This window comes from Haemaphysalis longicornis, unplaced genomic scaffold, assembly GCF_048455015.1.
Source record: "Haemaphysalis longicornis isolate Haplotype H1 unplaced genomic scaffold, Haemaphysalis longicornis Haplotype H1 scaffold_10, whole genome shotgun sequence".
Lineage (NCBI taxonomy): Eukaryota > Metazoa > Arthropoda > Arachnida > Ixodida > Ixodidae > Haemaphysalis > Haemaphysalis longicornis.
In genome coordinates, this window is record NW_027526204.1 from 138220940 (window position 1) to 138245354 (window position 24415).

Consider the following 24415-nt stretch of genomic DNA (forward strand, 5'->3'; position numbering starts at 1 on the left):
CTCATATCAATGCACAATACCGATTTTAACAATGTCGCCCTGCGACGCTGCTCAAATTAGGGCTAAAATGATGATTTTTCCAAATAACACCCATGACGGACCGAAAAGGCCTAACATTCGATGTGAACGCCAAGCCAAACTGCTGGTTGTGGAAATTTCAAATTTGAGCAACACATTACTATTATGATTTAGGAGCACGATATGGCTGAATTAAAAAAAAAAGACATATACATTCCAGAGAGAATGATAAGCGCTAAAATTGTTCCACAAATTTCTGTTTTAATGGCAGGCCCGTTGAGATATTGAGCGGGTTTGTTAATATAGGTAAGGAATACAAAAGTGTAAAAACTTTTGCAGGATTACTTTATAAGAGCCATGCATGCAATGGGGAGAATCAGGATTTTTGGCAAATTACCTCTTGTTACGAATTTCTCAGTATCTAAGCCCATTGATATATCCAATTCGTTTTTGCTTATAAACGCTTCCCATAAATTTGTCGAAAAACAAATTTCTGGATTTTGTCCCAACAAGCGTATAAAGAGGTGAGCAGGATTTTTTAAATTACACCCCACTGGAAGTGGGATTTTGTTCAATTTTCCCGCGTAGCATAACGCTCGCTATATGTTGGGGATTTCTGCAACCACGCTCTTCCCGTAGGAGCCCATGTTATTTATTTTAAAACGGTGACTTACCAGATAATACTTCATATGAGTAGGTAGTTCTTTGAGCACGGCATCTTGGTGCAATTTGTTCTTAGGCAGTTCGAATAAGGCAAGAAATCCAACCATTTCCCGTAACCATACGCCTCCGGAAGGAGCCCATGCATTGAGAGCAGGCAGTAGTTCCTTATTGTGCACAATTCCACGGTGCAGTACCTAATTATGACAAGTAAGAGATAACTGTTATACCCATTCGTGTAATTAATATAGTGGCCCACCCGGGCATCGCCGGGTGCTACCGCTAGGGGTTAATAAAAAGGAGTAAAATGATTCCTGATTGTCGTCGTCCCTTGTTGCCCTCATTAAAGCATTCAACATAATGCAGCGGCCCCGAAAGGACAACGCCAAGCCCAGATAAGGAGTACACATGTGCGAGTAAATTTGTCTTCGAAACAGAGGTAAATCGTGTTCGATAGTACAAAGATCGACTGAGTTAAACTTGTGGTTCTGGCGTAGTGCTAAGCCCTTCACAGGACGACAGCACCTGCCAACCACTGTGCCGCCATCCGACATCACATAACGTCCTTGGAGCAGAAAACTTCCCCCCACAGACAGAATCAGGGGGTTTTAGAATTATCCCATATGCCTCTACCCTGCTTCAACCACACTTTGAGTGGAGAATTCAGGCTCCAGCAAAACTTTGTACTCGAAAGGTGAAACATGTATCTCATCATCGTCATCAACACAAACAGCCCACTAGGCCCATCGCAGGACGAAAACCTCTCCAATCGACCTCCGACCGCTCCTGTTCTGCGCTGATCGAGTCCATTCTTTGCCTCTGAATTGCCATATTTCGTCTTTCCATCGAGTTATTGGCCTTCCCTTTCTTCCAGACCCATCTCTTGGTATCCACTCTGTTACCCCGGTGGTCCACCGGATGTCCTTTCGCCCACTACGTGGCCTTCTCAAGTCCATTTGATTTTCTTTATTTGAACTCATTCATCAGCGTCGTTCCACACGCCTGCTGAAACGTGGACTGGTTCCAGAGGCTTCAGCTCTCGCCGCGTACATATAGGCCAGCCGCCGAATACGATGCCAGCCTTTTCCGCCGCAAGGCCGCCCTGGCTGTACCATCAGGTGGCGGACAACAAGCCCCTGACAAGGCTACACGTCCGTACCTCGGGCCTTCACCAGCCTCCAGATGCCGTTCTTCGTGTCCCTGATTGGACGCCTGAGACGCAACCGCTGGTTGTCCAGGCTTTCGTGGACGCCGGGGCATACGACTGCTTCGTCATCACGGCCTTGACGTGTCCCTCCTACCCTGCCCTAAATCAAAGCTGCGCGTACGAGTCACTCCGTGCACTCCCAAGCCTGCTATCAGAACTTTCTGCTTTAGGGACGGCCTGCAGACGCTTGCATCGACTTTGACTACTGGGAACAAGCTGGAACTTTACACGGACTCAACGGCAGCGATTCGGGATTTGCGTCGCGTTGCGCGTGGTACAAGCCTGGACGCATGCATTCACTAGATTACGGACACTTATCCATGCTTCCTGCCCACACAGCGGCGGATCGCGCCTGTCACAGGGACCTCCCGCGGCCACTACTACTTCTTCCTGTATCTACAATAGAACTGCTGGTGGAGAAGGAAACCCTCCTTCGCGCGCCACGCGTGCTTTACTTCCACCGTGTGGAACTAACCCCCCCGGTGGGCTCACTCGTTGGGAGGAGGTCGTGCTGCGGAGGCTTCGGGTTGAGGTGGCGTTATCCCCAGAAGTTGCCACGCTTGGCCTGCCCGATATCACGCGCCGTTTGCGGACACTTGCCCCTCCTGTGTGCTTCCTGCGTCAGAAGCGGACGTTGAACATTTGCTCTGGACTTGCCCAGGCCTTAGAGACGCCCGAACGCAACACCTCCGAGGCACAGGGCTCCATCCTAGCAGATCCCCAGACCTAAAGCGCTGGATATGGAGGCCCCAGCTAGCACCGGTCTCTTCTTGAATTTTTCCGCGCTACGGGTGCAGTGTTGTACATCTGAAAATATTTTCTTATGCCGTAGGGCAATATTTCGCAAAAAAAAACTATATCTTTTACTCTAGTTAGTTCTCTGTTCCCTAGAGAAGGCAAGCGTTGCAGGGGGCGGCAGAAAGTTAGATGGGCCGATGAGATCAAGAAGTTTGCGGGGATAAATTGGTCACAGTTGGCACAGGACCGAGGTAATTGGAGAATAATGGGAGATGCTTTTGCCCTGCAGTGGGCGTAGATAGGCTGGTGATGATGGTGCATGGCTAGGGAAATCGCCTATCAAACCACAACAACTCTACGGTGTTCGATGGAGGGAGGCCATCACCCGCTACCTCGGGGTAAACCTAGAAAACAGCACAGCCATCGCCCCCAGGTGGCAGACGAAACTGGCAGCTGCTGGAAGGAACTTGGAACCCTGGAGAGCGCGACATATTGCCCTCCTCTCTAGGGCACATGTCTGTAACGCCGTGGTATACCCGGCCATCTTGTACGCGGCCCGATTCTCGACCATTATCGTAGGCTCAGTGGCCAAGCTACATCGGTTGTTCGCTGTTTTTGTCTGGCGATCCACGTATGAGCCCACGCGCCGCACCAACGTTTTCGGGAGCGCTGAAGCCGGGGGGCTTGGCCTCGTTAACATAGAACTTAAACTAATTGTGCAACGATTTCTGTACTTCCGAGATCACCGAGATGGCTTCCTCCAGGCGGCAGTGCAAAATCTAGGCGCGTTGCACCTCGCCCCTTGGCTCGTAACAGCGGAGCTCCAAAGTGGTGCCCGTGCAGCAGGTTTTTACAGAGAAGTGGCGGGGGCGGTGGCCCTCTTACAGGAACGCTTCTCGTGGGAATACCTCTGCTCAGTGAAACCAAGGAAGCTGTATTGGGACCTCGTAGAACAGATCCTCCCACCGCCCATGTACCGCCTACCACCCCTTGGTCGGCCGAAAAGTGACGTCCTGTGGTGAGTACGGAAGCTCCCTATCCCGACCGGCTCGAAGGACTTTTTCTTCCGCTTTCACACGTGTATACTGCCTACAAAGGCAAGACAGGAGGAACGCGGTTTTTTTCTGCCGGGAGGGGTCAACTGTCTACTGTGCGGAAGGAGGGAAACGGCCGAGCACGTATTCATGGACTGTAACACGTCGTTCTACTTCTGGGATGAGCTGCAGTGCTCCTTGAACACGTGCTGGAAAATCACTTGGACAAACTTGAAGTTCCTAGATGCGGCTTCGGAACGCCGCTCCTTCGCGACTGTGCCCATGTCATAGGGCTCCATTCGCTATGGAGGGCGAGGGTCGACGCCGTCGAATGTACTGAACGCCTCCGACCGGCGTGGCGGCACTTTGTCCAAAAGGCACAATGGGCAATTGCTGCCCTCGACGGGGCTGAGGCCGACTCCGAGCTACACGACGCACTGGATCGGGAAACGCGAGCTCTCATGGATTTCGAGCATGGAGGAAAAAAAGTTTAGGAGGGAGCGTCACGTGACTGGGAGATGCCCCACCTCACGTGACAGGCAAGCGGTAGTTCTTTGCGCCTCATGCGGCCGCCCGCCTGCCCGCGCTATGGTGCGTCGTTCCGTTCGGTTGCCGGGCCGTCCGGGTATTCGGGTTTCGGCGACGAGTCCCCGTCCGGGCGTTCCCTAAACGCGCAGCAGGCTGATCGTGCAGGCAAAGTGTTCGGACGGGAGAGACAGAAAACATCTTTATTTATTGAGCTCTGGGATCCGTCGAAGCTCGCGCCGCAGTCGAAGTGTCGTGTTCCGCCGCCGTGCAAAAATGGAGATGTCAGAGTACGACACCCGTGCCTCCCATTTTATTTCACAAAATACACTCACTTCCTTGTTTCTGGTCATTGTATCTTTTCACCTCCCAGGCGTAACTTAGCGTTCGTTGCCCATATACCTATCGCACGGATTGAGCAGTACTCGGACAACCAGCCCGCGTTCTGCCTGCGACGCGAGGCGGAAAATGATTTGTTCTTCCCGCGCCCGCACCCAGCATCAGTGGTTCTGCACCTTTTGTTTTCTAACGCACTGAAGGAGACAGCAACGCAAAACAGACGTCGTCACGACAATTGTGGCTCGTACAACGTGCCACCCCATGAAACATAAGTTCTCTTGAAGACGTCTTGAAACAACCTGAAACAGCTACAATCGTCTACCTCTAAGTGAAGACATCTTGCAAACGTTTACCGCTAGCCGTTTTGAGAAGTTTATTTCTAAACGTGAAAAAGATGTCTTGCTGAGAACAACACAAGTTTATGCTACACCAAGAGGTTTTAAAAACGTCTCTTGAAAGATATTTATCTGGAGACTTGGCAAAGAAGTGTTACCTGAGCCTATTTGTTTTTTATGCGTCTTGACACTTTGAAAACTACTCATGATAAATTTACTAGAAATCCCTTCCTTGACATTTGCGCTTAAATATGTCTGAACACGCCTTATCTCAAAATAAATTTAAGCACACACATGCTCTACACTTCTTTAGTAAAAAATCCCGACATCTAACTTCAGCAAGAAATCACCTACATTTTCTATCTCTACTATGCTTTTTTAAAAACATCCAAGCCAGATTCTTTCTTTGTGATCCATTTTACCCACCGTGGATCTTCAAATCTGCCGATTTAATGAAATCACTGCAGCTATTTTTCAGGTTTAGGCCTTGATCGTTGTAAATTGTGCTGCTAAAACCACATAACTTTTAATTTGCGCTATCTCTGGTCCTCCTCGAAATTCATGAATTGCACCGTATGCAGTACTGTGAGGGCTGGGCGTGGAGGCTGGGGCATTCAGCTGGAATGGCGAGGCGCATGGGAGTTATTTAAAGGAAAGCATTTATTTGAACATTATACAACACGATTGACCACACCGGAGGCAGGCACAAATGAAGCACAAACAAGCAAGCGTGTCCCAGACCTCGCATGGGCCTGGAGCTGCGTGGCGTAATGGCACTGAAGGTGACGCTAGTGATCACCCAATGACTACAGCACATGTGGCTGCCTGCTCGCACCCCGCCCCACTTTGGTTGACCACGTCTCACGGACAGTAATATCCGCACATTGTCCACAACAGGCACAACACTCATACACGCGGGCGGGGGAAACACTGCCTTACGCTTCACTCGTGCACCAAGTCATCTAGGTGGCTAGACAGCCAATGCGCGCATTGTACCGTTTAAGCTGTGGCTGCACTGACTTCAGAGGTGAGTCTACACTGTCCTGCTTCCTTGCACTGGCAGTTTCATACACACTGAAGCGTGGTAAGGGCCTTAGCCTTGGCTTCGAGGTTCGTGAAAGGCGTGCCAGTTGTCCTTGGACAGGAGGTTGCCGACACCCTTTCAAATGGAGCTGCATGTGGCACACAGTATTCCACAATTGCTACGCAGGAAGTACTTGCTCGTTTTGTAGCCAAATGCTGAATGGTCGACGCTGCTGCCAAACTTTCGGGCATGGGCTTTGTCTAGCTGAAGTACATCGATGCCACTCACGAAGTGGCCAGCCAGGTGCGGCACAAGTTGTCCTTGGTCTCTTATGGTACCACCGATGGCTCGAGTTGGGCGTTGGCTGCTGCACAGGTAGCGGCTGGTTGGTGCTCTTGACGGGATTGGAACCTGTAGGTGGCTGGCTCACGAGCGTTTTTCACTTTTTCTGTCCATGAACAAAGTTTTCGGCATGCTGGGCTTGCTGTTGGCTGGGCTGAAAGTAGTTGGCAGGTGGTTCACCGACAGTATGAACTCTTTCTGGCTGTTGAAGGAATTCTGTATGTGCTTGACTTCCTTTGTGAGAAGTGGCCTGACAGAACTTGGTTTCGCCACCCACCCGCGTCAAGCGTACGGCATCTGGGAGGCTCAGAAGGAAGTGGAGGGGGCCACAGAAGCCATACTGTTTGAATGGAAGCTCCTGGCCTTTACTCGTTTTGAATTCGCACAGAAGCTGCAGAGTTAGCGGTTGCTTGGCTGCGATGAGCAAGGCACGGATGATGGCTTTGATTGTAGCTCATTACATTACCCTTTGAAAGCCATGGTTCACTAGGGCCCCTGAGTTTTCAGTTTTCAGGAACTGCTTTCCTTCTGCATCGTACCGGTATGAGCTCCGACTGTAGGGCAACGCGCTAGCAGGTAAACACGGAGCTTCATATCAGTGATATGGTCAAGATCATCGCTGTGGCAAGCAAAAACAGCTCTGTGTTCGGCCAATGTACCTTTTATAACTGCGTGCTGGCTGGGAGTGGGCCGGCTGCGAAGCGGGACGATGGAACATTGGGGTGATGGCGCGCGAACACCGCGTCGGATGCGACGGTGTCACGCGACAGGGGCACTTCTTGAGGGCAATGTTTGGGCTAGTAACACTTGCTATGGCGGCTGCTCTGGCAAAGGCAACGGATCATGTTGCAGGCAGTCTTTGGCACTCTGTCTGGTAAGGGTAAGTACCGTGGCTGGGTCTAGCGTCAAAGGCACCGCGGCGGACGAGGCAGAAGCCTTCGCTTCAACCGGGGGGCTAGCTTCATGCTGCTGCCGAATGTCGGCTTCCAGTCACCGAATGAGCTCTTCTTTAAAACCGGCAGTGTCTAGCTGTCGCAGTGCCAATTCTTTCCGTATGAGGTCGATGAATAGGCGCGACATTGTCACTGAGACGAGCCGCTCCCACACAATTCCCGGCATGATATTCCGCCGAGCCGGATACACGCAGGCGGTCACACACAAAACACAATCTTGCTGGAGCGTCCGCCAGCAAGATTGGCGGACGCTCCAATCTTGCTGGTGGTCTAGACCACCGGCCCCCTCAAGAGCACCAGCACACCTTTGCCCTCCCCCCTCTCCCCCTCCCCAAATGTGTGTGCATCACATCACCCACACGCGCGCTGATGTAATTCTGCCTGGATCCACAACGGTTACGTATACATTCTAAAATGTCACATGAAGGAAATTTCGAGCAATCGTCAGCGTTACTCCAGTAACCAAAATGACAGATAAATTATCAACTCTGCAAGTTTAAGCCACTCTATCATGTTGTAGCCTCTTCTGTGTCTATCATGTTGTATCCTGTAGCCATGCTTCAGTTTGAACATCAGGGCCTCTGTTATCCAATGGAATACTTTAACTGTGTCATTACTGTCCGTTTCATGCTGAAGCGTTTATGTATGCGTGACCATGCCATTACGCATGTTTTCTTGGTGCACTCCGGGAAACAAAATGCTGACTTGTTTCGAGCATCGCATCATGCCCAAAGGTCATGCTGGGTCTGTACGACTGTCCAATTCTCTATTTTTTGGTGGACTAAGGAGCTTCCCAACTTAATTTCCATTTCCCGTGTCACTAACGAAAACTACAAAATTCTTATGCGCCCTATACATTACACTGTAAAGACTAAACCGGCAGTCTGTATTCGGCTGAACAGTGGCAGTGCACGAGGGCGCTAAAAAGTTTGTCATTTCATTAATGTTTGAAACCAAACTGGTAGAACCTTATCATGATTCCTTCCTCAGATGTTACGACAGAATTCCAAATGTGGCAAGATTTTTCTCGAATTGCACAGGACATGCCTAACCGCAAGAGCATGGTCAGACACCGCCGTCTTTGTGTTATTATTTTTTCTTGCTAAATTTAATGTCTGATATGGCATTGAATAATGAACTTAGCAGTGGCTTGCTATGCCTTATTCAGGAGTGGTTCTTACAGTTAAAGGGATGGCCGCCCCAGAAAAGTTACTGTATAGTACGAGCCTTCAGAAAGGCTACAGGGCATTTATGCACGAATCATTGAAAACTTGACAGAGAATAATGCAACTATGTCAGAACCCCCAGAGGGAGCTCAGTACAGCAGACTCGACATTTGGGCTGCACTGAAATGTCGACCAGCTTCTCATGTTCGCTCAGAGCTCTGATAGAAGCTACGAGATGGGCTGCTTTAGGGACTCAAAACAGAAACGGAAATCACAACTGGCATGGCTTGACAAATACCAATGGCTGAATTATTCCGCTTTGCATGAGGGGTAATCCTGCCATGTTCATGTAGTTTTCGCCATTAACAGCGCTGTTCTTGTGCTTATATCTGTGTGTTTAGGGTTGGTATTTGCTGAAATTATTGCTAGCGATATAACGCTTCTTCTATGCATGATTCATAGCCTGTCGTTTTTTTAACAAAGCACCTGCGCTACACATATATTTGTAGTGCAGGTCTTATCTTAAAAAGAAAACGAGAGGATAAAGTAACGTAAATTATGTTATAACGTAAGTGCATAAATTCGGTGCAGACTGCATAGAATGAGCTCCATTGGCCTTGCACTGGAAGCTGCTGTACGGGCGTAGAATGCTTATATGCCAAAAAATTTCTTTTGCATTTGGGACAAGAACTAAATGAAAAAATCTCATTCTTGTTGCAGAACTGTGACCTTCCCAAGAGAAAATAGTAGTTGGTACCACTGTTTTATGGTTAAATTCCCAGCTGGAACTAGCTGGTACCAGTTAGGACCAGCAAGGACCAGCTGGGCCCAAATGGGAATTTAACCATACACCACCTGGGACCAGTTACATTTTCTCTTGGGTTACCTTCGGAGTCGAGATATGGCGATGGTCCCGACTCTCGGGGACGTAGGCTGGCCACAATCGGGTACACTGTGGTTTGCCTGAAGTCGCTCTATATGTACATGTCGCAGGGCCGCCTGGAGGGCTTGGAGCTGGGCGTGCCTGCTGCCTGTTTCGGGCAAAGGTTCTGCGCCTGGGGAGCCCCGTGTGCGGACGTGTCGGATCGCTAGGCGAGGGCTTTTCACTGCTCGGCCCAGAAGGTAGTGCTGGTAGCCCGTACATTCCTGGTAATGGAGAGGGCTCATTGGTGTGAGTACCCCCTGCCCTTGCCAGCAGCTGGTTCACTCCCTGTAAGATGCACGCGATGTGGACCAGATGGGCTGGTTCATAGCCATTTGCGGCACTGTTGCGGCAATCTCAAAGCTTACGTAAAACACCTCTCTGTGGTTACCATGCACACACAGGCTCTCCATCGTGGGCGTCAGACTTGGACTGCGATATGCGAAGGCCCTGCACGCGAGGCTGGCCGCTTGGTCGCCGCATCAACAGCCTCCTGGGATGCTGCAGAGGCGCCTGCCAGCTGGCCCCCTCTCTGCCTTCTCGACGTTGTCCAGGAGGCGCATATATAGGTACGATGCTCCTTTGGTGCGCTCCAGTTCCAACGTAGTGAGGCTCACCAACCCCGTATTCGGAAAGCCAACTTACCGAATGACATAAGAAATTCTTTCGTAAGGGCCGTAAAAGGTAGCATGAGAGAAAGCCAACGTGCATTTCAAAAGTCATCCATATGAGAAATCAGTGGCCTTGTCGAAGTGGAGCAGTGAGGTTCAGTTAATGCAGGAGGAACGATTCTTATAGGGGGTTGTGGATAGACAAGCAAGTTGGCTAAGGCGGTGGTCTTCGAGGGGCTGGGGGATCGTGTTAACGGTGCCGTTTGAGAGTAAGCGTATTGTAGAGGGGTTGGCTGGAAGGCGAAGTGTTGCTCTGTATACCCTGCGCTGTAAAGCTTGATTGATTGTATCGCTTAACGCGCCGACGCAACGCAGGCGACGAGGCGCGTTTTTTTAGGTGCGGAGCACCTTAGGACCTCACAATGTCCGTCCGCGTCCGTGCGCATAACATTTAAAATCGCAAAAAATCCCATAGGCACCGGCAGGATTCGAGCCTGTGTTTGGTCGACCAGACAGAGGTAGTGTCAGTCATCTTACCCATTGGGCTACGACCGTGAGTTAGTACCCGAGAGTCAAACAGCTTACTCCCTCGCCTGTAAGGGTGCGGAGTACCTTAGGACCTCCCAATGTCCGTCCGCGTCAATCCGTGCGCACACCACCATTAAGCGAAAATCTGTGTGGAAACTATCTAAAAGGGTACAAGAGCACTCCAAAACACTCGAAAACAGGCACTAACATAACCTAGCAACGAGAAAACGCGCAAAAGCACCGGTGTAGTCAGGTTGTGATCAAGTTGTAATACACAGTGACTGCATCGAACTACGCTAAATGGCGCTACGCGGAAACACGAGATGGCGCCGCGGTGCACCGCGTGGTAAGCGGGTTCTGAAAATCCCAAACCCTCTTCCCGCCATGGACGGAAACGAACGTAAGACGCGTCACGCTGCTGCTAACGTCTACGAAGGCAACGAGCTTCCCCGAATACGAAACCGCGGCAAAGTGACTAAAATCGAATGACGGTCGGGGCGCAAACCGGATTGCACTCGGGGTGCAACTTGGATGTCACGGTCCCCGTACTCCGCACCCTCGCCATTATCCACGGAGTTGAGATGCTGCCATTTTTTTAACGTGTGCCTAACGTGCGCCGAAATCTCGTACACACGGGTGTTCTTGCTTTTCGCCTCCATCAGAAAAGCGGCCGCCGCGGCCGGGAATCGAAGCCGCGACCTCGTAGAAGCATGACTGAAAGTCTATAAAACTAATTTCATGTAATCTGTGGTGCCTAAGGATGCTTATCGGCCTGCTCCCTTCCCTACTATGGAGCTGTAATAAACCGGGTCGCCAGCCGGCAGCTGCTTCCGTTCCTGACTGCTGCATGTGTGTAACTTTGGTTTTTTCTTCTTGTTCTTCTTTTTTTTTCAGATGTTGCATTCACTTAGCTTCAGCGCGCTGGCCTTGTTCGACAAGTCAGGACACCTCTTTGAAGCTCCAAACCCGAAGCGCGTCCAAGCCTGCCCGTGTTCTGTACAAGCTTGCAATCCTTCACGCCGCCAAAACGTGACGTCGTAGCATCTCGCCATGTTGCTCATACTCCTTGCTTCAATTGCGACAATAAAAGAGTTTTCTAAATATTTTCTGCCTCTATCAAGGCTCCTGAGCTCGCTGGCTACACCAGCTTGAGCACAGTGGCGTGCATGTACAGAATTGAAAAGAAAAAAAATTAAAAATATGAATATAAAAGGGAATTTGGATGGGAAACTACGTTTTAGAACAAAGACTCACTCACTAAGATCTCTGAATACGAATAAATAAGATCACATGAAAACTCACGTCGAAGAGAAAACTTACACACGTGATGTGAACGTTTCCCTCAAAAGGTCTAACATTACGCTGCACGCAAGGGAGCAAATTCTGACTTTCCTAGGCCAATCTCTCCAATAAACATATTTCTCTCTCTCTTTCTCTCTCGGGTGCAAGGACTGACACCCTTCTGCGGGGCTTATACTTCCACAGTTCCAGTGAAAAGTTTAACGAAAGAACGCTTGAAAATACCCCCTTTATCAGCAAAAGATTTGCCCGATAACATGAAAGTTCTCACCCTTCGAGCCGAAGTATTCTGCACTATTCAAAACACGGCAAGTGTGCTGAAAGGTTCGCGGATTTCTAAATTACTGTCTCCGTTAATTAATTACGGGAAACTCGGTAATGCGTGGCTAATTACAGCTTCGCAGGCTTGTGGATGTGAAGGGGCGTATATTTTTAACGTCCCGAAAATCTTTGGCCCGAACGGGCGTTGTCTAACCATTCTGAAGGCACCAAAAGGCGCACGAAAGGCGCTAAGAGGCACGATTTGCGTCGCCGTTATCAAGAAAATCTTTTGCTGATAAGGGGGGTCTTTTCAAGCGTTCTTTAGCGAAACTTTTCTCTCAAAGGGTGTAGGTATAGCCCTGCAAAAGAGAGTCAGCACGTACATCCAAAAGGGAGTCAAAGTTTACACCTTTTCGCGCAGCTTAATGTTACTCCATGGTTACACCTTCGAGTGAAAAGTTTTGCTAAAGAATGCTTGAAAATACCCCCCTTATCAGCAAAAGATTTTCCTGATAACGGCGACGCAAATCGTGCCTCTTGGCGCCTTCCTTGCCCTTTTCGGCGCCGTCGGAATGGTTAGAAAGCGCCCGTTGAAGCAAAGACTGCATGCGGACTGAGTTGAGACGTACGTATTTCGTCCCCATTAGTACACCCGTGGCTAGTAGCGCTAGTTCGGAAGCTTTCAGCCTTAGCTTGACCATGCAAATTACTCATGTGTTTAGTTCCACACCTATTAGGGAACATTATTAGAGCCATTTAATGGCGGAGTCTGTCTGTGAGAGGGCGTTTCTCTGCGCCAATGACGTGTGGAGGTTAGATGGCGGTTTACAGTGGCCGGCACATTTCGTCGTCTTGTCAGAGATTGAGCCCCGCGCATGAGCCGTAAGCCTGATTCAGTACCTTTTCAGCATTTTTTTTTCACTTTTGTTCCTTTCTCTTTCATTTCTTTTACTTGGTCTGTTATCGCATTACTGTTTCTTTACTTAATTCAGTACATGTATTGCTATCGTCGAATAGGACTCCTCTGGTTTGAAGGAAAATGTGGCCGTATGTGAACATTGTTTGCCGCTGTGCTTTCGGTGCCTCTGATTAGTGCTGAACGCTTTGGTGAGTGGAGCAAGGGAGGACAACAATCGTGAATCATTTTATGCATTTTTATTGACCACGAAGGAAATATATTCTCTGCCAAGCCACACTTACTTTCGAGATGAAGGAGCCCGCTGGCCAAGCAAGTAGGCGGGAGACATAACCAAACGTCTTTTGACTCTTGGCAGCGTCAACAGACACTGACGCCGCCATCACTACGAACACCGGAACGCGCGCACACAGTTTATTTCCAGTGAGTTTGAAGCAAACGTCCCTCTGGGGGTGAAAACTCAGTCGGGGTTCCCCACAGGCTCACATCCTTCGCACAGGTAATGCACCACTCTGGCAGGGCTGCTAGGCTCCTCTGTGACGATCTGCTTGGGGCTTAGCGTCCCTGAGGCGCTTTGCGACAGTTTTTCGCATTGCCACCATGCATAATCGAGCCCTTCACTGCACATTTACGAACAACACTTGTCGATACTGAATCGCTAATCTTTGAGCAGCTACATCTGATAACACTCTGGTATGGCACGCCATGGTTTATCTGGACACAAATTGGTGCAGTTGGAGCCACTGAGAAAACTAAACAGTACGCCGAGTATTACACTCAACTCTACGAGTGACGACAAGATCGGTCAGACTTCTGTCCGCAAGCTACTTTGCCGGCAGATACGCCGAACTCCCCTGTACAAGTTACACACAACAGTCCGTTTACCTTTTTCGCCATCCGGGGCCAAATCCTAGGAGGACACGTTGCCTAGAATGAACACTTTCACACCAGCCAGAGGACAAAGTACACGAGTAAGAACTTCGCTTCACGAACGGTGCGACGTTCACACGGGGTCAAGGGCTGTCCCTAACCGCACTCCTAGCGAATCATTTTTGGAATTATGCTCACTAGGAGTGCGAACTTGTTCGCTCTTTTTTTTGTCTCCCAACTTTAATGAGCGCTTTTATGACAACTAGGATTTGCTAAAATACTGTTCGAAACGAGATACAAGAGACCGACACAGTACTTGATGCCGCTCGAGCCGACAGAGCCAGCGAGCCACATCGACTGTGTACAAACGACAAAGGCAGTACTCCGGTTTCGAACAGGGTTTAATTCCAAGACAGGCGCAGCCAGCGACAGCTCGACTCGAACGGCATCCGTGAAGGCTCGATGACGCATCGTCTTCCAAGGTGGTGACCGGGACGTATAGATAGGAGGCGGTCTGCACCAAGAGGCAAATGACGTTAAAAATGTTACGTTTAGGGAGATCACCATTCCTTACCGATTGCAAACAGGGTTTAATGATTTCAAGACAGGCGCAGCCATGTACAGCTCGACTCGAACGGCATTCTGGACGTCTCGATGACGGCCCCGTCCTGCTCGGCGGTGGCCGGTACGCATAGGCAGGAGGCGGTCTGGAACAAAAGGCAAAGCACGTTAGAAATGTTGCAATTTCGAAGGTAATCACGGCTTACCGAATGCGGAGACCATGATTACGCCTGGCAGGAACGGGAAGGGACGCTGAAAGGCAAAGTAACAGACGTCCAGCGACAGAACCAAATTTTATTACCACAAAACACCTCTGTACAAAACACGCGTCGTCGAGCTAGATAGGACAGATGGAGACATGTACCTGCCTAGCCAGAAGAGTAGTGCATGTTTGCGTGAAGGAGCAAGTGCAATTAGACAGGACACAAGGGTCAGGGAAAGGGGAGGGCGGAGGCGGTGCCGGACGCGAACCTGAAAAGGAACCAAGGACACCAATTCCATCACTCACCTTTGCCACGACCCCAATTTGGAGCCGCGGACCGCAGAGCTGCGTTCCGTGCTTCAGTGGTGCTCGCTGAAGGTGGCGACTGTATTCCGAACGCCGCGCGAACCGAGGACGCGCGAGCGGAAGTCATGCCTCGGCTATCGCGGCGTTCGGAAAGGAAGACCGACTATCACCACAGCTTAACGGGGTCACCGAGCTAAAGACCACCGCGTTTAGAGTCCCAGAATAGAGGCAGCGACGAAGGGCTTCCACCGCGCTTTCGCCGCTGTCCCGAAAGCTAGAGCCTAACGCGCACCGCAAAGCTTTGTGACAGTCGGAGTCCCTGCATCGCGACAACCCACGAAACGTCCGGCTCCGAGGCGAATGTGCGCCCGGTTTGAAACTTAATCCAAATTTGCGAAGGTTTGGCGTCGCGAGAGAACGAGACAAAAGCCGGTTTCGTGGGTACGCCGCATGTCGCCCCGGGCCTTCGGCCACGGAACTCACCACTTGGAAGAGTTGTCGGCGAAGCTGTCTACGCAGGTCGGACGTGAGGGAAGTTCGCAATTGAAGGGCCCTCCGGGATGCGCTTGTTCGAGCGAGCCGGTTGGGAGCGGTGTATGGCGCAGACACAAAGAAAAACGACTGTAGAAAAAGAAAACGACAACAGTTATAGAGTTGAAACAACTCTTAGCGAGAAGCAAACTTCCCCAATACACAGTACCGCGTGGAAATAAACTCACCCATCCATCGACGCCAACAGCGCGCCGCCAGCTACTCCGAGTCCGATACGCAACAGACAGGCGTGCAACATGGCGTTCCCCTTGTTCTAAAACGCGTTTATCCCGGCGTTACAGAGCGCTGCTTTTGGCCGGCTACCGCCTACCCGCCCACTCTTTCACATCGCTATCGCATTCCAGAACATTCTGCCAGTTGCAAATCAAAACGACGGAAAAAGACAACTTCCGCTTGTAGTTATCGCATGAAGTCGCAGCCGAGCGGGCACCGGAGCGTGCATGACAAGGCATTTTATGCTGCGTCACGAAGCAAGAGAACCTTCTTGCTCGGTGGTTCTGCCTGCCTGTCGCGCTGTCATTGCGTGTGTGCTAGAGGGCTTTGGCTGGCGCGATTGCATGGGCTCTCGGTCATGCGGCCGCCGTAACCGACCGTCTTCCGCGGCTTTTGAAACCGAATAAAAAAAAAACCACGTTTCGAAGGAATACAGCCGGCTGCGCAGGAGCACAAATGCTACTGCGTACGAGTCATTCATTCATTCATTGTAACGTTCAACGCGCCGACAAAATGAAGGCGATGAGGCGCGCCGTATAGTGGAGGGCTCCGGATTGATTTTGACCACCTTGGGATCTTTAACATGCGCCGAAATCTCGTATATACACGGGCGGTTTGGCTCTTCGTATCCACTAGAAAAGCGGCCGCCGCGGCCGGGACTCGAACCCGCGTCCCCGTTCTCAGCAACACAACGCCTTAGCCACTGAGCCATCGCGGCGGGTGCGTAGGAGTCGTGGCTGTAAGAAAATTAGTGCCCTTTCCACTCTGTGAAGAAAAATGACCTGCGAAGCTGGACGCAGTCCACGGAGTGCATGAAAGGAAACACGTTTGTTCGTAAATAGCGACTGAGCATACTTCCTAGCCAATTAGCTGAATGAAACTTGGAAGGACCCAAGGTTCAGTCTCGCGGACAAGCTAGGAGCTGACTCCCGCTTCGTAGGCATCTCACTGTTCGTGTAACACACCAAACCAATCCGCTCGATCACTGCGAGGACAGTCGCATTGGGCCGTTTGACGTGCGTGTTTAAACCTCCCGCCAGCACAACGGAGGCGCCATCAGTAAGGACCGCGTGCACGCACCCCTCCCCCCAAGCCGTGCACGCCGGCAACCGGTTATGTGCGCGGGCTTAGAAGTGAAAGAAACCTGAACAAGTAATACTGCCCCACGTCGGCGTTTTAAGCGGGCAAGTTGCCCTTCATCCGGGTAGTATTCGCAGCTACTCGACGAGCTGGAACTAGAGGGCGCAGTGCGGCGGTAGCGGCTTTCTATACATGGCGAAGTTGCGCAAAACAAACAATGTCAAAGAAGAAACGACAAGAAAGTGCGCTTGTCCTTTCGTTTCTTATTTGCCTTCGTTTGTTTTTGCGCAACGTTGCCATCTATCGCCTCCAACTACCATGCTGGAGCACCGATAAGGCTAATGTATGCAAATGCGCACGCGAACGAAACCAAAGCTTTTAGCACCATCTATCATCTGATGGGACACTCTTTACAGCGCTATGATGTAAAGGGAAGGTGGCGCAATAACTCCCAGCAGAATTCCAAACGCAATCGTCAAAGCATACCTGGAAAACACTACGCACCCGTAGGCCGCTCCGAGCTTGTGAATGTTTACAGCGGCGCGTTCGAGCAAAGCCGGCCGTGGTTCCAGCGGTAAGCGTCAAATTCGGATCGCAGCTCGTGGAGGTGCTTCCTGAGCATGGGATCTACGTCTCGTGTCGCTTTGAACAGCGACAGTACTTCCACAATACGAGGGTGGGAGCGCAACGCTGGCGAAAAATCCCGTACGGCGCCTTCGGCAACGCCACTCACATGGAGGAAGCAAAAAGTTAGGAGACGGCGCCACCGGAGAAACGTGAAGCCTATACATAAAAAGTAAAATCAAAGTCGGCCCAGGCGTCACTGCACCACGTGACCCCACCGCGCCGCCGCGCACTCTGCAATTTCGTATGCTCGAAACTGCTCTGCGGCCCGTTGTCGCGAAGGCTGCTATATGTTGGTTTTTTTCCCACGGCTTTTGTCTTTTGCACGTACGCGGCACTCCTGCCCTCACGCGGGCATGGGATCGCCGAACAGACAAATGCAGGAAGGACGGGGAAAAGTTAGCGCCTACCAAACACGAGAGATGCCCCGGAGTCGGAGACCGCCGCCGCCGCCGGCCCACCCGACCATGGAAGAAGAAGAAGAATAAACGCATTTATTTGGGAGCAGAGTTAGTTGACGATAGTGGCCGCTGTTTTGGCGGCGACCGCAGCCGCCCGGGCGACCAGTGAAGCTTGAGCCTCCTGGTCTAGGCAGCGCAATGCCTCCTAGCTCCCACTGCTCCCATGAGGTTATTTTTGGATAGGGATCTCTCGGGCATCGCCACATAAGGTGCTGAAGTGTGCCGAGGGACTGGCAGGCAGTACAGTCAGGTGAAAGGTATAGCGCTGTCTGAATTAGGTGTAACTTAGCGGGATTGGGAAATGTGTTTGTCTGTAAAAGACGCCATGTATGTTCTTCGCTGGATGGTGAGTTGTGTGTGTGCCGGGCTGCATACGCGGCGAGAGAGGCGGTAGTGGGTGGTAATTTCATTGTAGGTGATCATCCGGTCTCTAGCGGATCTGGCGCCATGGTAGGGGAACGAGCTGGGCCCGGCTCGGATGGTGAGTTCTCGAGCCATACTGTGGGCAACTTCATTCCCCTCCAGGCCAGCATGCCCCGGAGCCCAGATGATTTCTACGGTGGACGTTGGGGGTGCTTGTTGGGGAATTTTGAGTGCCTGGGGCGAAATATAGCCGGAGGCGAAATTTTGAACTGCCGTTTTAGAATCGGTGATGATTGTGGAAGGGGTCGGCTTTTCCGTTAGCGCTAAAGCTACCGCCGCCTCTTCCACTGTGGCTGGGTTGGTGGTGCGGATGGTCAGGAAGTTCCGCTGTACCTGATTGGAAGGGCAATGGGAGACGATTGAGAAGGCTCAATGCCACCGATATTCGGCTGCGTCGACGTAATGAACGTCATGTTTGTCGCGGTATTTTTTATGTAATGCTTGTGCGCGTCGCGAACGCCTTTTGGTACTGAATTGTGGGTGCATGTTTCTGGGTATAGGCCTGATAATTAAATTAGAATGGATGTTGTGAGGGAGTGTGGTTTTGCCTTCTGGGGGTCTAAAGGGGGTATTCGTAACCTCTGGAGAATATGAGCGCCAGTTGTAGTTTTTGAGAGTCTGGTGATTTGATTGACGAGGTGAGCCTCAATGAGCTCTTCCGCGGTGTTATGCACATCTAGAGCTTCGAATTTGGCAGTGGAAGTGCTCAGGGGCAGTTGCAGCGCTGCTTTATAAGCTTTTCTGAGTATGATGTTCACTCTATTAAGCTCTGTTTTAGATGGGTTTAAATAGGGAAGGGAGTAGGTCAGCCTGCTAAGGACAAAGGCTTGAAGGAGACGGAGGCGTTCAGCTTCCCTGAGGCCTCTGTGTCTATTGGTAACTCGTCGAATTAAACCTATCGTTTGCGTGGCGTGTTGTTCGAGCTAGCGTATGAAGTGAGTATTTGATCTGTTATGTTGAATGGTTAAGCCCAAGATTTTGATTATTTCAACCTTCGGGATGGGGTCGCCTCGCATGTGTACGTGGATTCGGGGGGGATGAGTTTTGCGTTTTTGGCGGGAGTATGAGCAGCTGCGATTTGGCTGGCGAACAGGTGAGACCTGCTCTACCAGCCTCTTCTATCACTATTTCTACTCCTCTTTGTAGAGTGTTCTCTATTTCAGCGTCGCTGCCTTTGTTGATCCAAAGTGTAATGTCATCGGCGTACAAAACAAAATTAAGATTAGGGATTTGTTGGAGTGGTTGGGGGACGGTTAAGATGACGAGATTAAATAATAAAGGGGAAAAGACGGCGCCTTGTGGCGTGCCTTTTGAAGGGAGAGTCAGGATGGTGGAAGTGATATCGGCGATTTGTACAATAGCTGTCCTGTTCGTGAGAAAACTTCTGATGTAATTATATGTGCGTGGTCCTGGGCCTATGGAGTGCAAGCCTTTGAGTATCGCTGTGTGTGAAACATTATCAAAGGCTTTAGTTAAATCTAATGCTAGTATAGCGGCGTTGTCATGTTTATGCTGTGGCATGATTATGTCGTGGGACAGTTGAAGAAGAATGTCCTGTGTGGATAGTTTAGGTCGGAAACCAATCATTGTGTGAGGAAGGAGTTGTTTGTTCTGTAAATGCTTGACGAGTCTGTTGTGTATAATGTGCTCCATGAGCTTTCCGAGGCAGGAGGTGAGAGAGATTGGTAGGAGATGTTTAAGTGTGAGTGGTTTTCCTGGTTTGGGGATAAACGTGATTTTTGCGTGTTTCCAGGATTGAGGTAAAGTGCTTTGAGTCCAATGGTGATTAAAGAAGTCCGTGATGGCTGTAATAGAGTTATAATCTAGATTCCTTAGCATCCTGTTGGTAATCTGGTCTATACCTGGTGCAGAGTTAGGTCTAAGTTTAAGGATAGCTCCCCTAACCTCTGCCTCGGAAATCTCTTTATCTAGTTCAGGGTTGTCTGGGCCGGCGTAGGTTGGAAGTGTATCATGGGTGCCTTTGGGAAGGCATGTGTCTATGATATCGTTGAGGAGTGTTGCATCACAGCCTTGATAATTTTGAATTGTGTGAGTAAGCCTGTGATTCTGCTCTGCTTTGGAGTGGTTGGGATTTATTAGATGCTTCAGTAAATGCCAGGTGCGCTTCATACTCAGGTTTCCCTGCATCTGGTTGCAAATTTCGTCCCATTGAGCTTGTGCAAGGTATGTTGCATGTTCTTGTATTTGTTTTTTCAATTCAGCGAGTTTGCGCTCAAGTTTACGATTGTGTTTGTTGCCTCTCCACCGCATACGAATGCTTTTATTTGCCTCCCATAAGTGTAGTAGATGTGAATCTGTATTGTCAGCGGGGATTTCCCGGTCTAATGTTTTTGTGGCCGATTCTGTGTCTTGTATAAGTTGAGTGGTCCGGCTTTGTAGATCTATAAGGTCTGCACTGTTTTGGGAGTCCTGCTTGGCGAGGCATTGTTTCCTGAATTCATCCCACTCTATGAGCCGTGTTTGCCTAGGTAGCCTTTTAATTGGGTGCTTGAGTTCAAGATCGGTTTGAACAATAAAGTGGTCACTGCCGAGATTGACATCTGTTACAGTCCATTGTGATTTCTTTATGTGCATAGTAAATGTAAGGCTTGGTGTAGAGTCGCGTTGTATGCTGTTCCCTATCCTGGTGGGGGTGTTCGGTTCGTTCTCGAGTGTAAGGTGGTGTATTTGTGCTTGATCCCAAAGGTCCTGCATTTTCCTCGTATTATAATATTATAATTCCTCGTATTATAATAATATATGGAGGTATCCCCAAGCCGTGTGTGGCGAATTAAAATCTCCAACTATGACGAGGCTATGGAGTCCAGCTTCCTTACGGGCAAGTGAGAAAAGTAAGTTAAATCTATGATCTTTGGCCTTAGGTTTGCTGTAAATGTTAAGCAGGAAAAGTGCGGTTTGATTTTGTTTTGTGGGTAAAATAGTGATGAAATCGTGAGGGATATCGATGGTTTCAAATTGAGTCCTACTGGCAGGAATGTTTCGCTGTATCAGTATCGTCGTGATTGGGTTCTGTTCTGCTTGGTATGCTCTATATCCCGGAAGTTTTACAGATTTTCCAACTCCTTGTAGAGCGATAATATCAGGGGGGGGGGGGGGGGGTATCGACAGTTTGAATATACTGTTGTAAGACAGCTTTCTTCTGTGAGAAGCCCCGGCAATTCCACTGCCAAATTCGGGTGATTTTATTCTTGGAATTCTTGATAGGTTGCTGGGCCGAATCAGGGGATGTCGACATCTGTAATATCTACCACTGGCGCGTTTGTCGCTTCTATGCTGGTAACTATCCGTTGGATATTGTTGTGCATTTCTGCTCTAATTGCGTCTATGGTGGACTGCATGGTGGTTAGGTTTCCTAGGAGGATTTGATGTAACTGAGTATACTCAGCTTTATGTACCACTAGAATCTGCTCGATTTTTTCGACACGTTGTTCCAGGATAGGGGAAGTGGATACTTTTTCCTCGAGATTAGGCGTGCATGGTGCCTTGCGCTTTGGGGGATTAGGGGATGCTGCTTGGTCAGAATCAAGTGCGGCCGTTTGCATGCGAGCTTTGAGTAACATGTTTTCCTGCTTAAGAGCCGCGTTTTCTGCTTTGAGTGAGGAGATTTCAAGTGTAATAGTGCGCAGTTCTCGAATTATGTCTGCCATTGGATTAGGGGGAGTTGAGTTAAACTGATCATTTTGCATGTGAGCAGAGGGAGGCAAGCGGGGACTGCCCACCTGTTGGTTGCGTTGTTTGGTCCCGGGGACGTTGCTCGATGTTGTTAGGCCGGCTCCTTGTTGCTTCTTGCCGCAATCGTGCTTGGATAGTTTCAGCTTCTCCTCTCGTTGAGGTAGCGGCGGAAATTGATCCTTGTTGGGCACTGTGAAGACTGCCATGGCGAAGGTCTTGCGGGGACGAAACCGCTGCTGACACTCGCTGGAACCGGTCACATGGCCCCCTCCACAGACGATGCACCTGGGCGTGCATGGGTGCTGTTCCGGTGCGTTGATGGCACCGCATCGGGCGCATCTTGCTGCTGTTTGCGGCCCAGGGCAAACGTCTTGCCTGTGGCCGGTGTTCCAGCATCGGGTGCAGGCCTCAGTCTTCCGGCGGAAAGTGTTACGGCGGTACGTAGCGGCGCCGTACCTGACCCAGTATGAAACATGCGGTCCATCAAAAAGTATCTGCACCATGCTGGATGTATTCAGTCTGCGAACGTCGAGAATTTTCAGTTGGGGGTTGAAGTTGAAGATGCTTTGCGAGATTTGCTCTGCTGTGTCTGATTCGGGGACGTTGAAGGTAATTCCTGTTGACGTGTTCGCTGGTGCCGATACATGCGTCGCCACGTTATATCCTTTGCTGTTGATTATGAGCGTCGAGATGTTTGCGTACCTTGCTGCTCGTGCTTCGTCCGGGGTGCTTACGACAACAAAGTTAGACTTGGCTTGAACGCGCACTTGGTCCTCGCCGTTCGGTGGAACACCCGCTTGGTGTTGAATGTGGTCGGCGAGTAGAACCAGAGGCAGCGAGGCAAGCGCGAGACCGCCCCGCGGTCGGAGGACAATTTTTATGTCACCGGGCGGCAGAGGTTCAGGCGGTTGCCGGTGCAAGGAACGCTGACCTTTCTTCCGTTGCTTAAAGGAGCCATGAAGAGAAAATACAACTTCATTTAATTTGAAAGAACTAGGATTCAGTATCTCACTCAGCTCCATTAGAGCCACAAAAAATGTTTTTTAACGGAAAAAAAGCAAGAAGTATTTAAAAACTTTCAAATTTTGCGCCACAGTGACGTGTTATGAGCAAGAATGACGTCATACGGACCAACAATAAAACATAATTTTCAGTGCGTTAACTGCACGTTAGCATTCAAGTGATGCGGTCAAATGGAACTAGAGGCCCCATTACAGACGTCCAGTCATGTGTCGTCGCGACAGGTCAGTTAGGCGGTCGCCAATCGCACAAACAAGGTTCCGTGACGTCATAGAAAAGTTGCGGGAAATTGGCTAGGGGGTCGCCTTCGCTTCACACGTTTTCTTTTATATCTCCGTTATTTGTTCAAAGATTGCGATGATATTGGCATCATTGTTATCGGGCCTAAGCAGTCTTTCTAATAAACCCAACTTGTATTTTGTCTTCATGGCCCCTTTAAAGGTGTTATGTCCAGTTGGCGTCGTGCTGGGCGGGACGCCGGGGGTAGCTTTCAGAGAGGCTTGTCGTCGCCGAATGGTGGCCCATCCGGGTTCTTCCATTTCTTCTGGAGATATCTTCTCACACCACGACAGACTCCATGGCGAGGTATTAGCCGGCGCCGCGATCCAAAGCTGGCGTGGTCGCGTTCAGCTCCGCCAGCGTCGCACGGGGCACGTGCGTTACTAGCACCAGCGAGGGAAGCCGGCGTGGCAAGCCTATGTAGGCTTAGCCAGGTGTGCGGCGTGGCAAAATGTTCAACGCGTCGTAGCTGACCTTGTGCTGCACCAAAAACGAAGAACGTGGTATCGCGAGGTTCCTTGGGGCCTCGCGGATCCCGCGGCGCTTCTCTCGTCAGCGTAGATGGGTTCAGCCGGTAAACAGAAGGAACAAACACGGAGCCGATTGCAGACGTGTGTGTATCGCTTGGCCCCCCTAGCGGGAGGTCACCCGACCATGGAGGTCACTAGTTGGGCCGACTGCTGCCGCTTGAGAAAGGGAAACGGCGAAGGGAGCGGCGTCAACCGATCTGGGCTTGCGAAGGCTAGCTGCGTGACTTCATGCCGTCTCCTAACTTTTTCTTCCTCCATGGCCACTCGCCTCCACCGGCATCCAGCCGGAGCCACTAAATGCTACCGCGGGCCTGAGAGTGGTGCATCTTCCATAATGCATTGCGTGGGAGGAGCCCGAGGAGAGGAGAATGCGGCGTCAGAGGAGGTTGGCTTGCCAAAGCTGCGCCGCCTGACGTCATACTCCCTCCTAACATTTTTCTACAACATAAAGTGCGAACATGGAGACTCCTTTGAACAGCGCAAGTGGACGAGGACGTGAAGTGGACAGGACACAGCGCTGTGTCCTGTCCACTTCACGTCCTCGTCCACTTGCGCTGTTCAAAAGAATGTCGTACCAACACGCCCAAGATTCTACCTTAATGGAGACTCCTTCAAACGGGAGCCTTCCCAACGAGATCCCTTCTCCACCACATTCGCCCGTCAGAATTCCCCTCTCCCGAATGTCCCCTTTGTGGTGCGTATGCATCACTTGAGGGCATGTGG

At 50.4% G+C, this 24415-nt stretch overlaps 1 protein-coding gene across 1 annotated transcript; it reads right to left on the minus strand.

Moving 5' to 3' along the window:
• Positions 1 to 12300: 12300 nt before the first annotated feature.
• On the minus strand, positions 12301 to 15294 carry LOC144160123 (uncharacterized). Its single transcript, XM_077691726.1, has 5 exons — positions 14818 to 15294; positions 14516 to 14561; positions 14323 to 14455; positions 14065 to 14262; positions 12301 to 12321 (listed from the first exon to the last, which is right to left on the minus strand). The coding sequence occupies exons 1-5, from the start codon at positions 14942 to 14944 to the stop codon at positions 12301 to 12303; spliced, it is 525 nt and encodes a 174-aa protein (XP_077547852.1). The 5' UTR covers positions 14945 to 15294.
• Between the last annotated feature and the right edge of the window lie 9121 nt (positions 15295 to 24415).

Excerpts from the sequence above, each read along its gene's own strand:
- LOC144160123 (XM_077691726.1), bottom strand. The coding sequence starts at position 14,944 with ATGACTTCCGCTCGCGCGTCCTCGGTTCGCGCGGCGTTCGGAATACAG. Across the intron at positions 14,456-14,515 it reads AATCATGGTCTCCGCATTCG|ACCGCCTCCTGCCTATGCGT; the intron begins GTAAGCCGTGAT and ends CTTTTGTTCCAG. Across the intron at positions 12,322-14,064 it reads GTCGGCTCGAGCGGCATCAA|GGCTATACCTACACCCTTTG; the intron begins GTACTGTGTCGG and ends TCTCTTTTGCAG.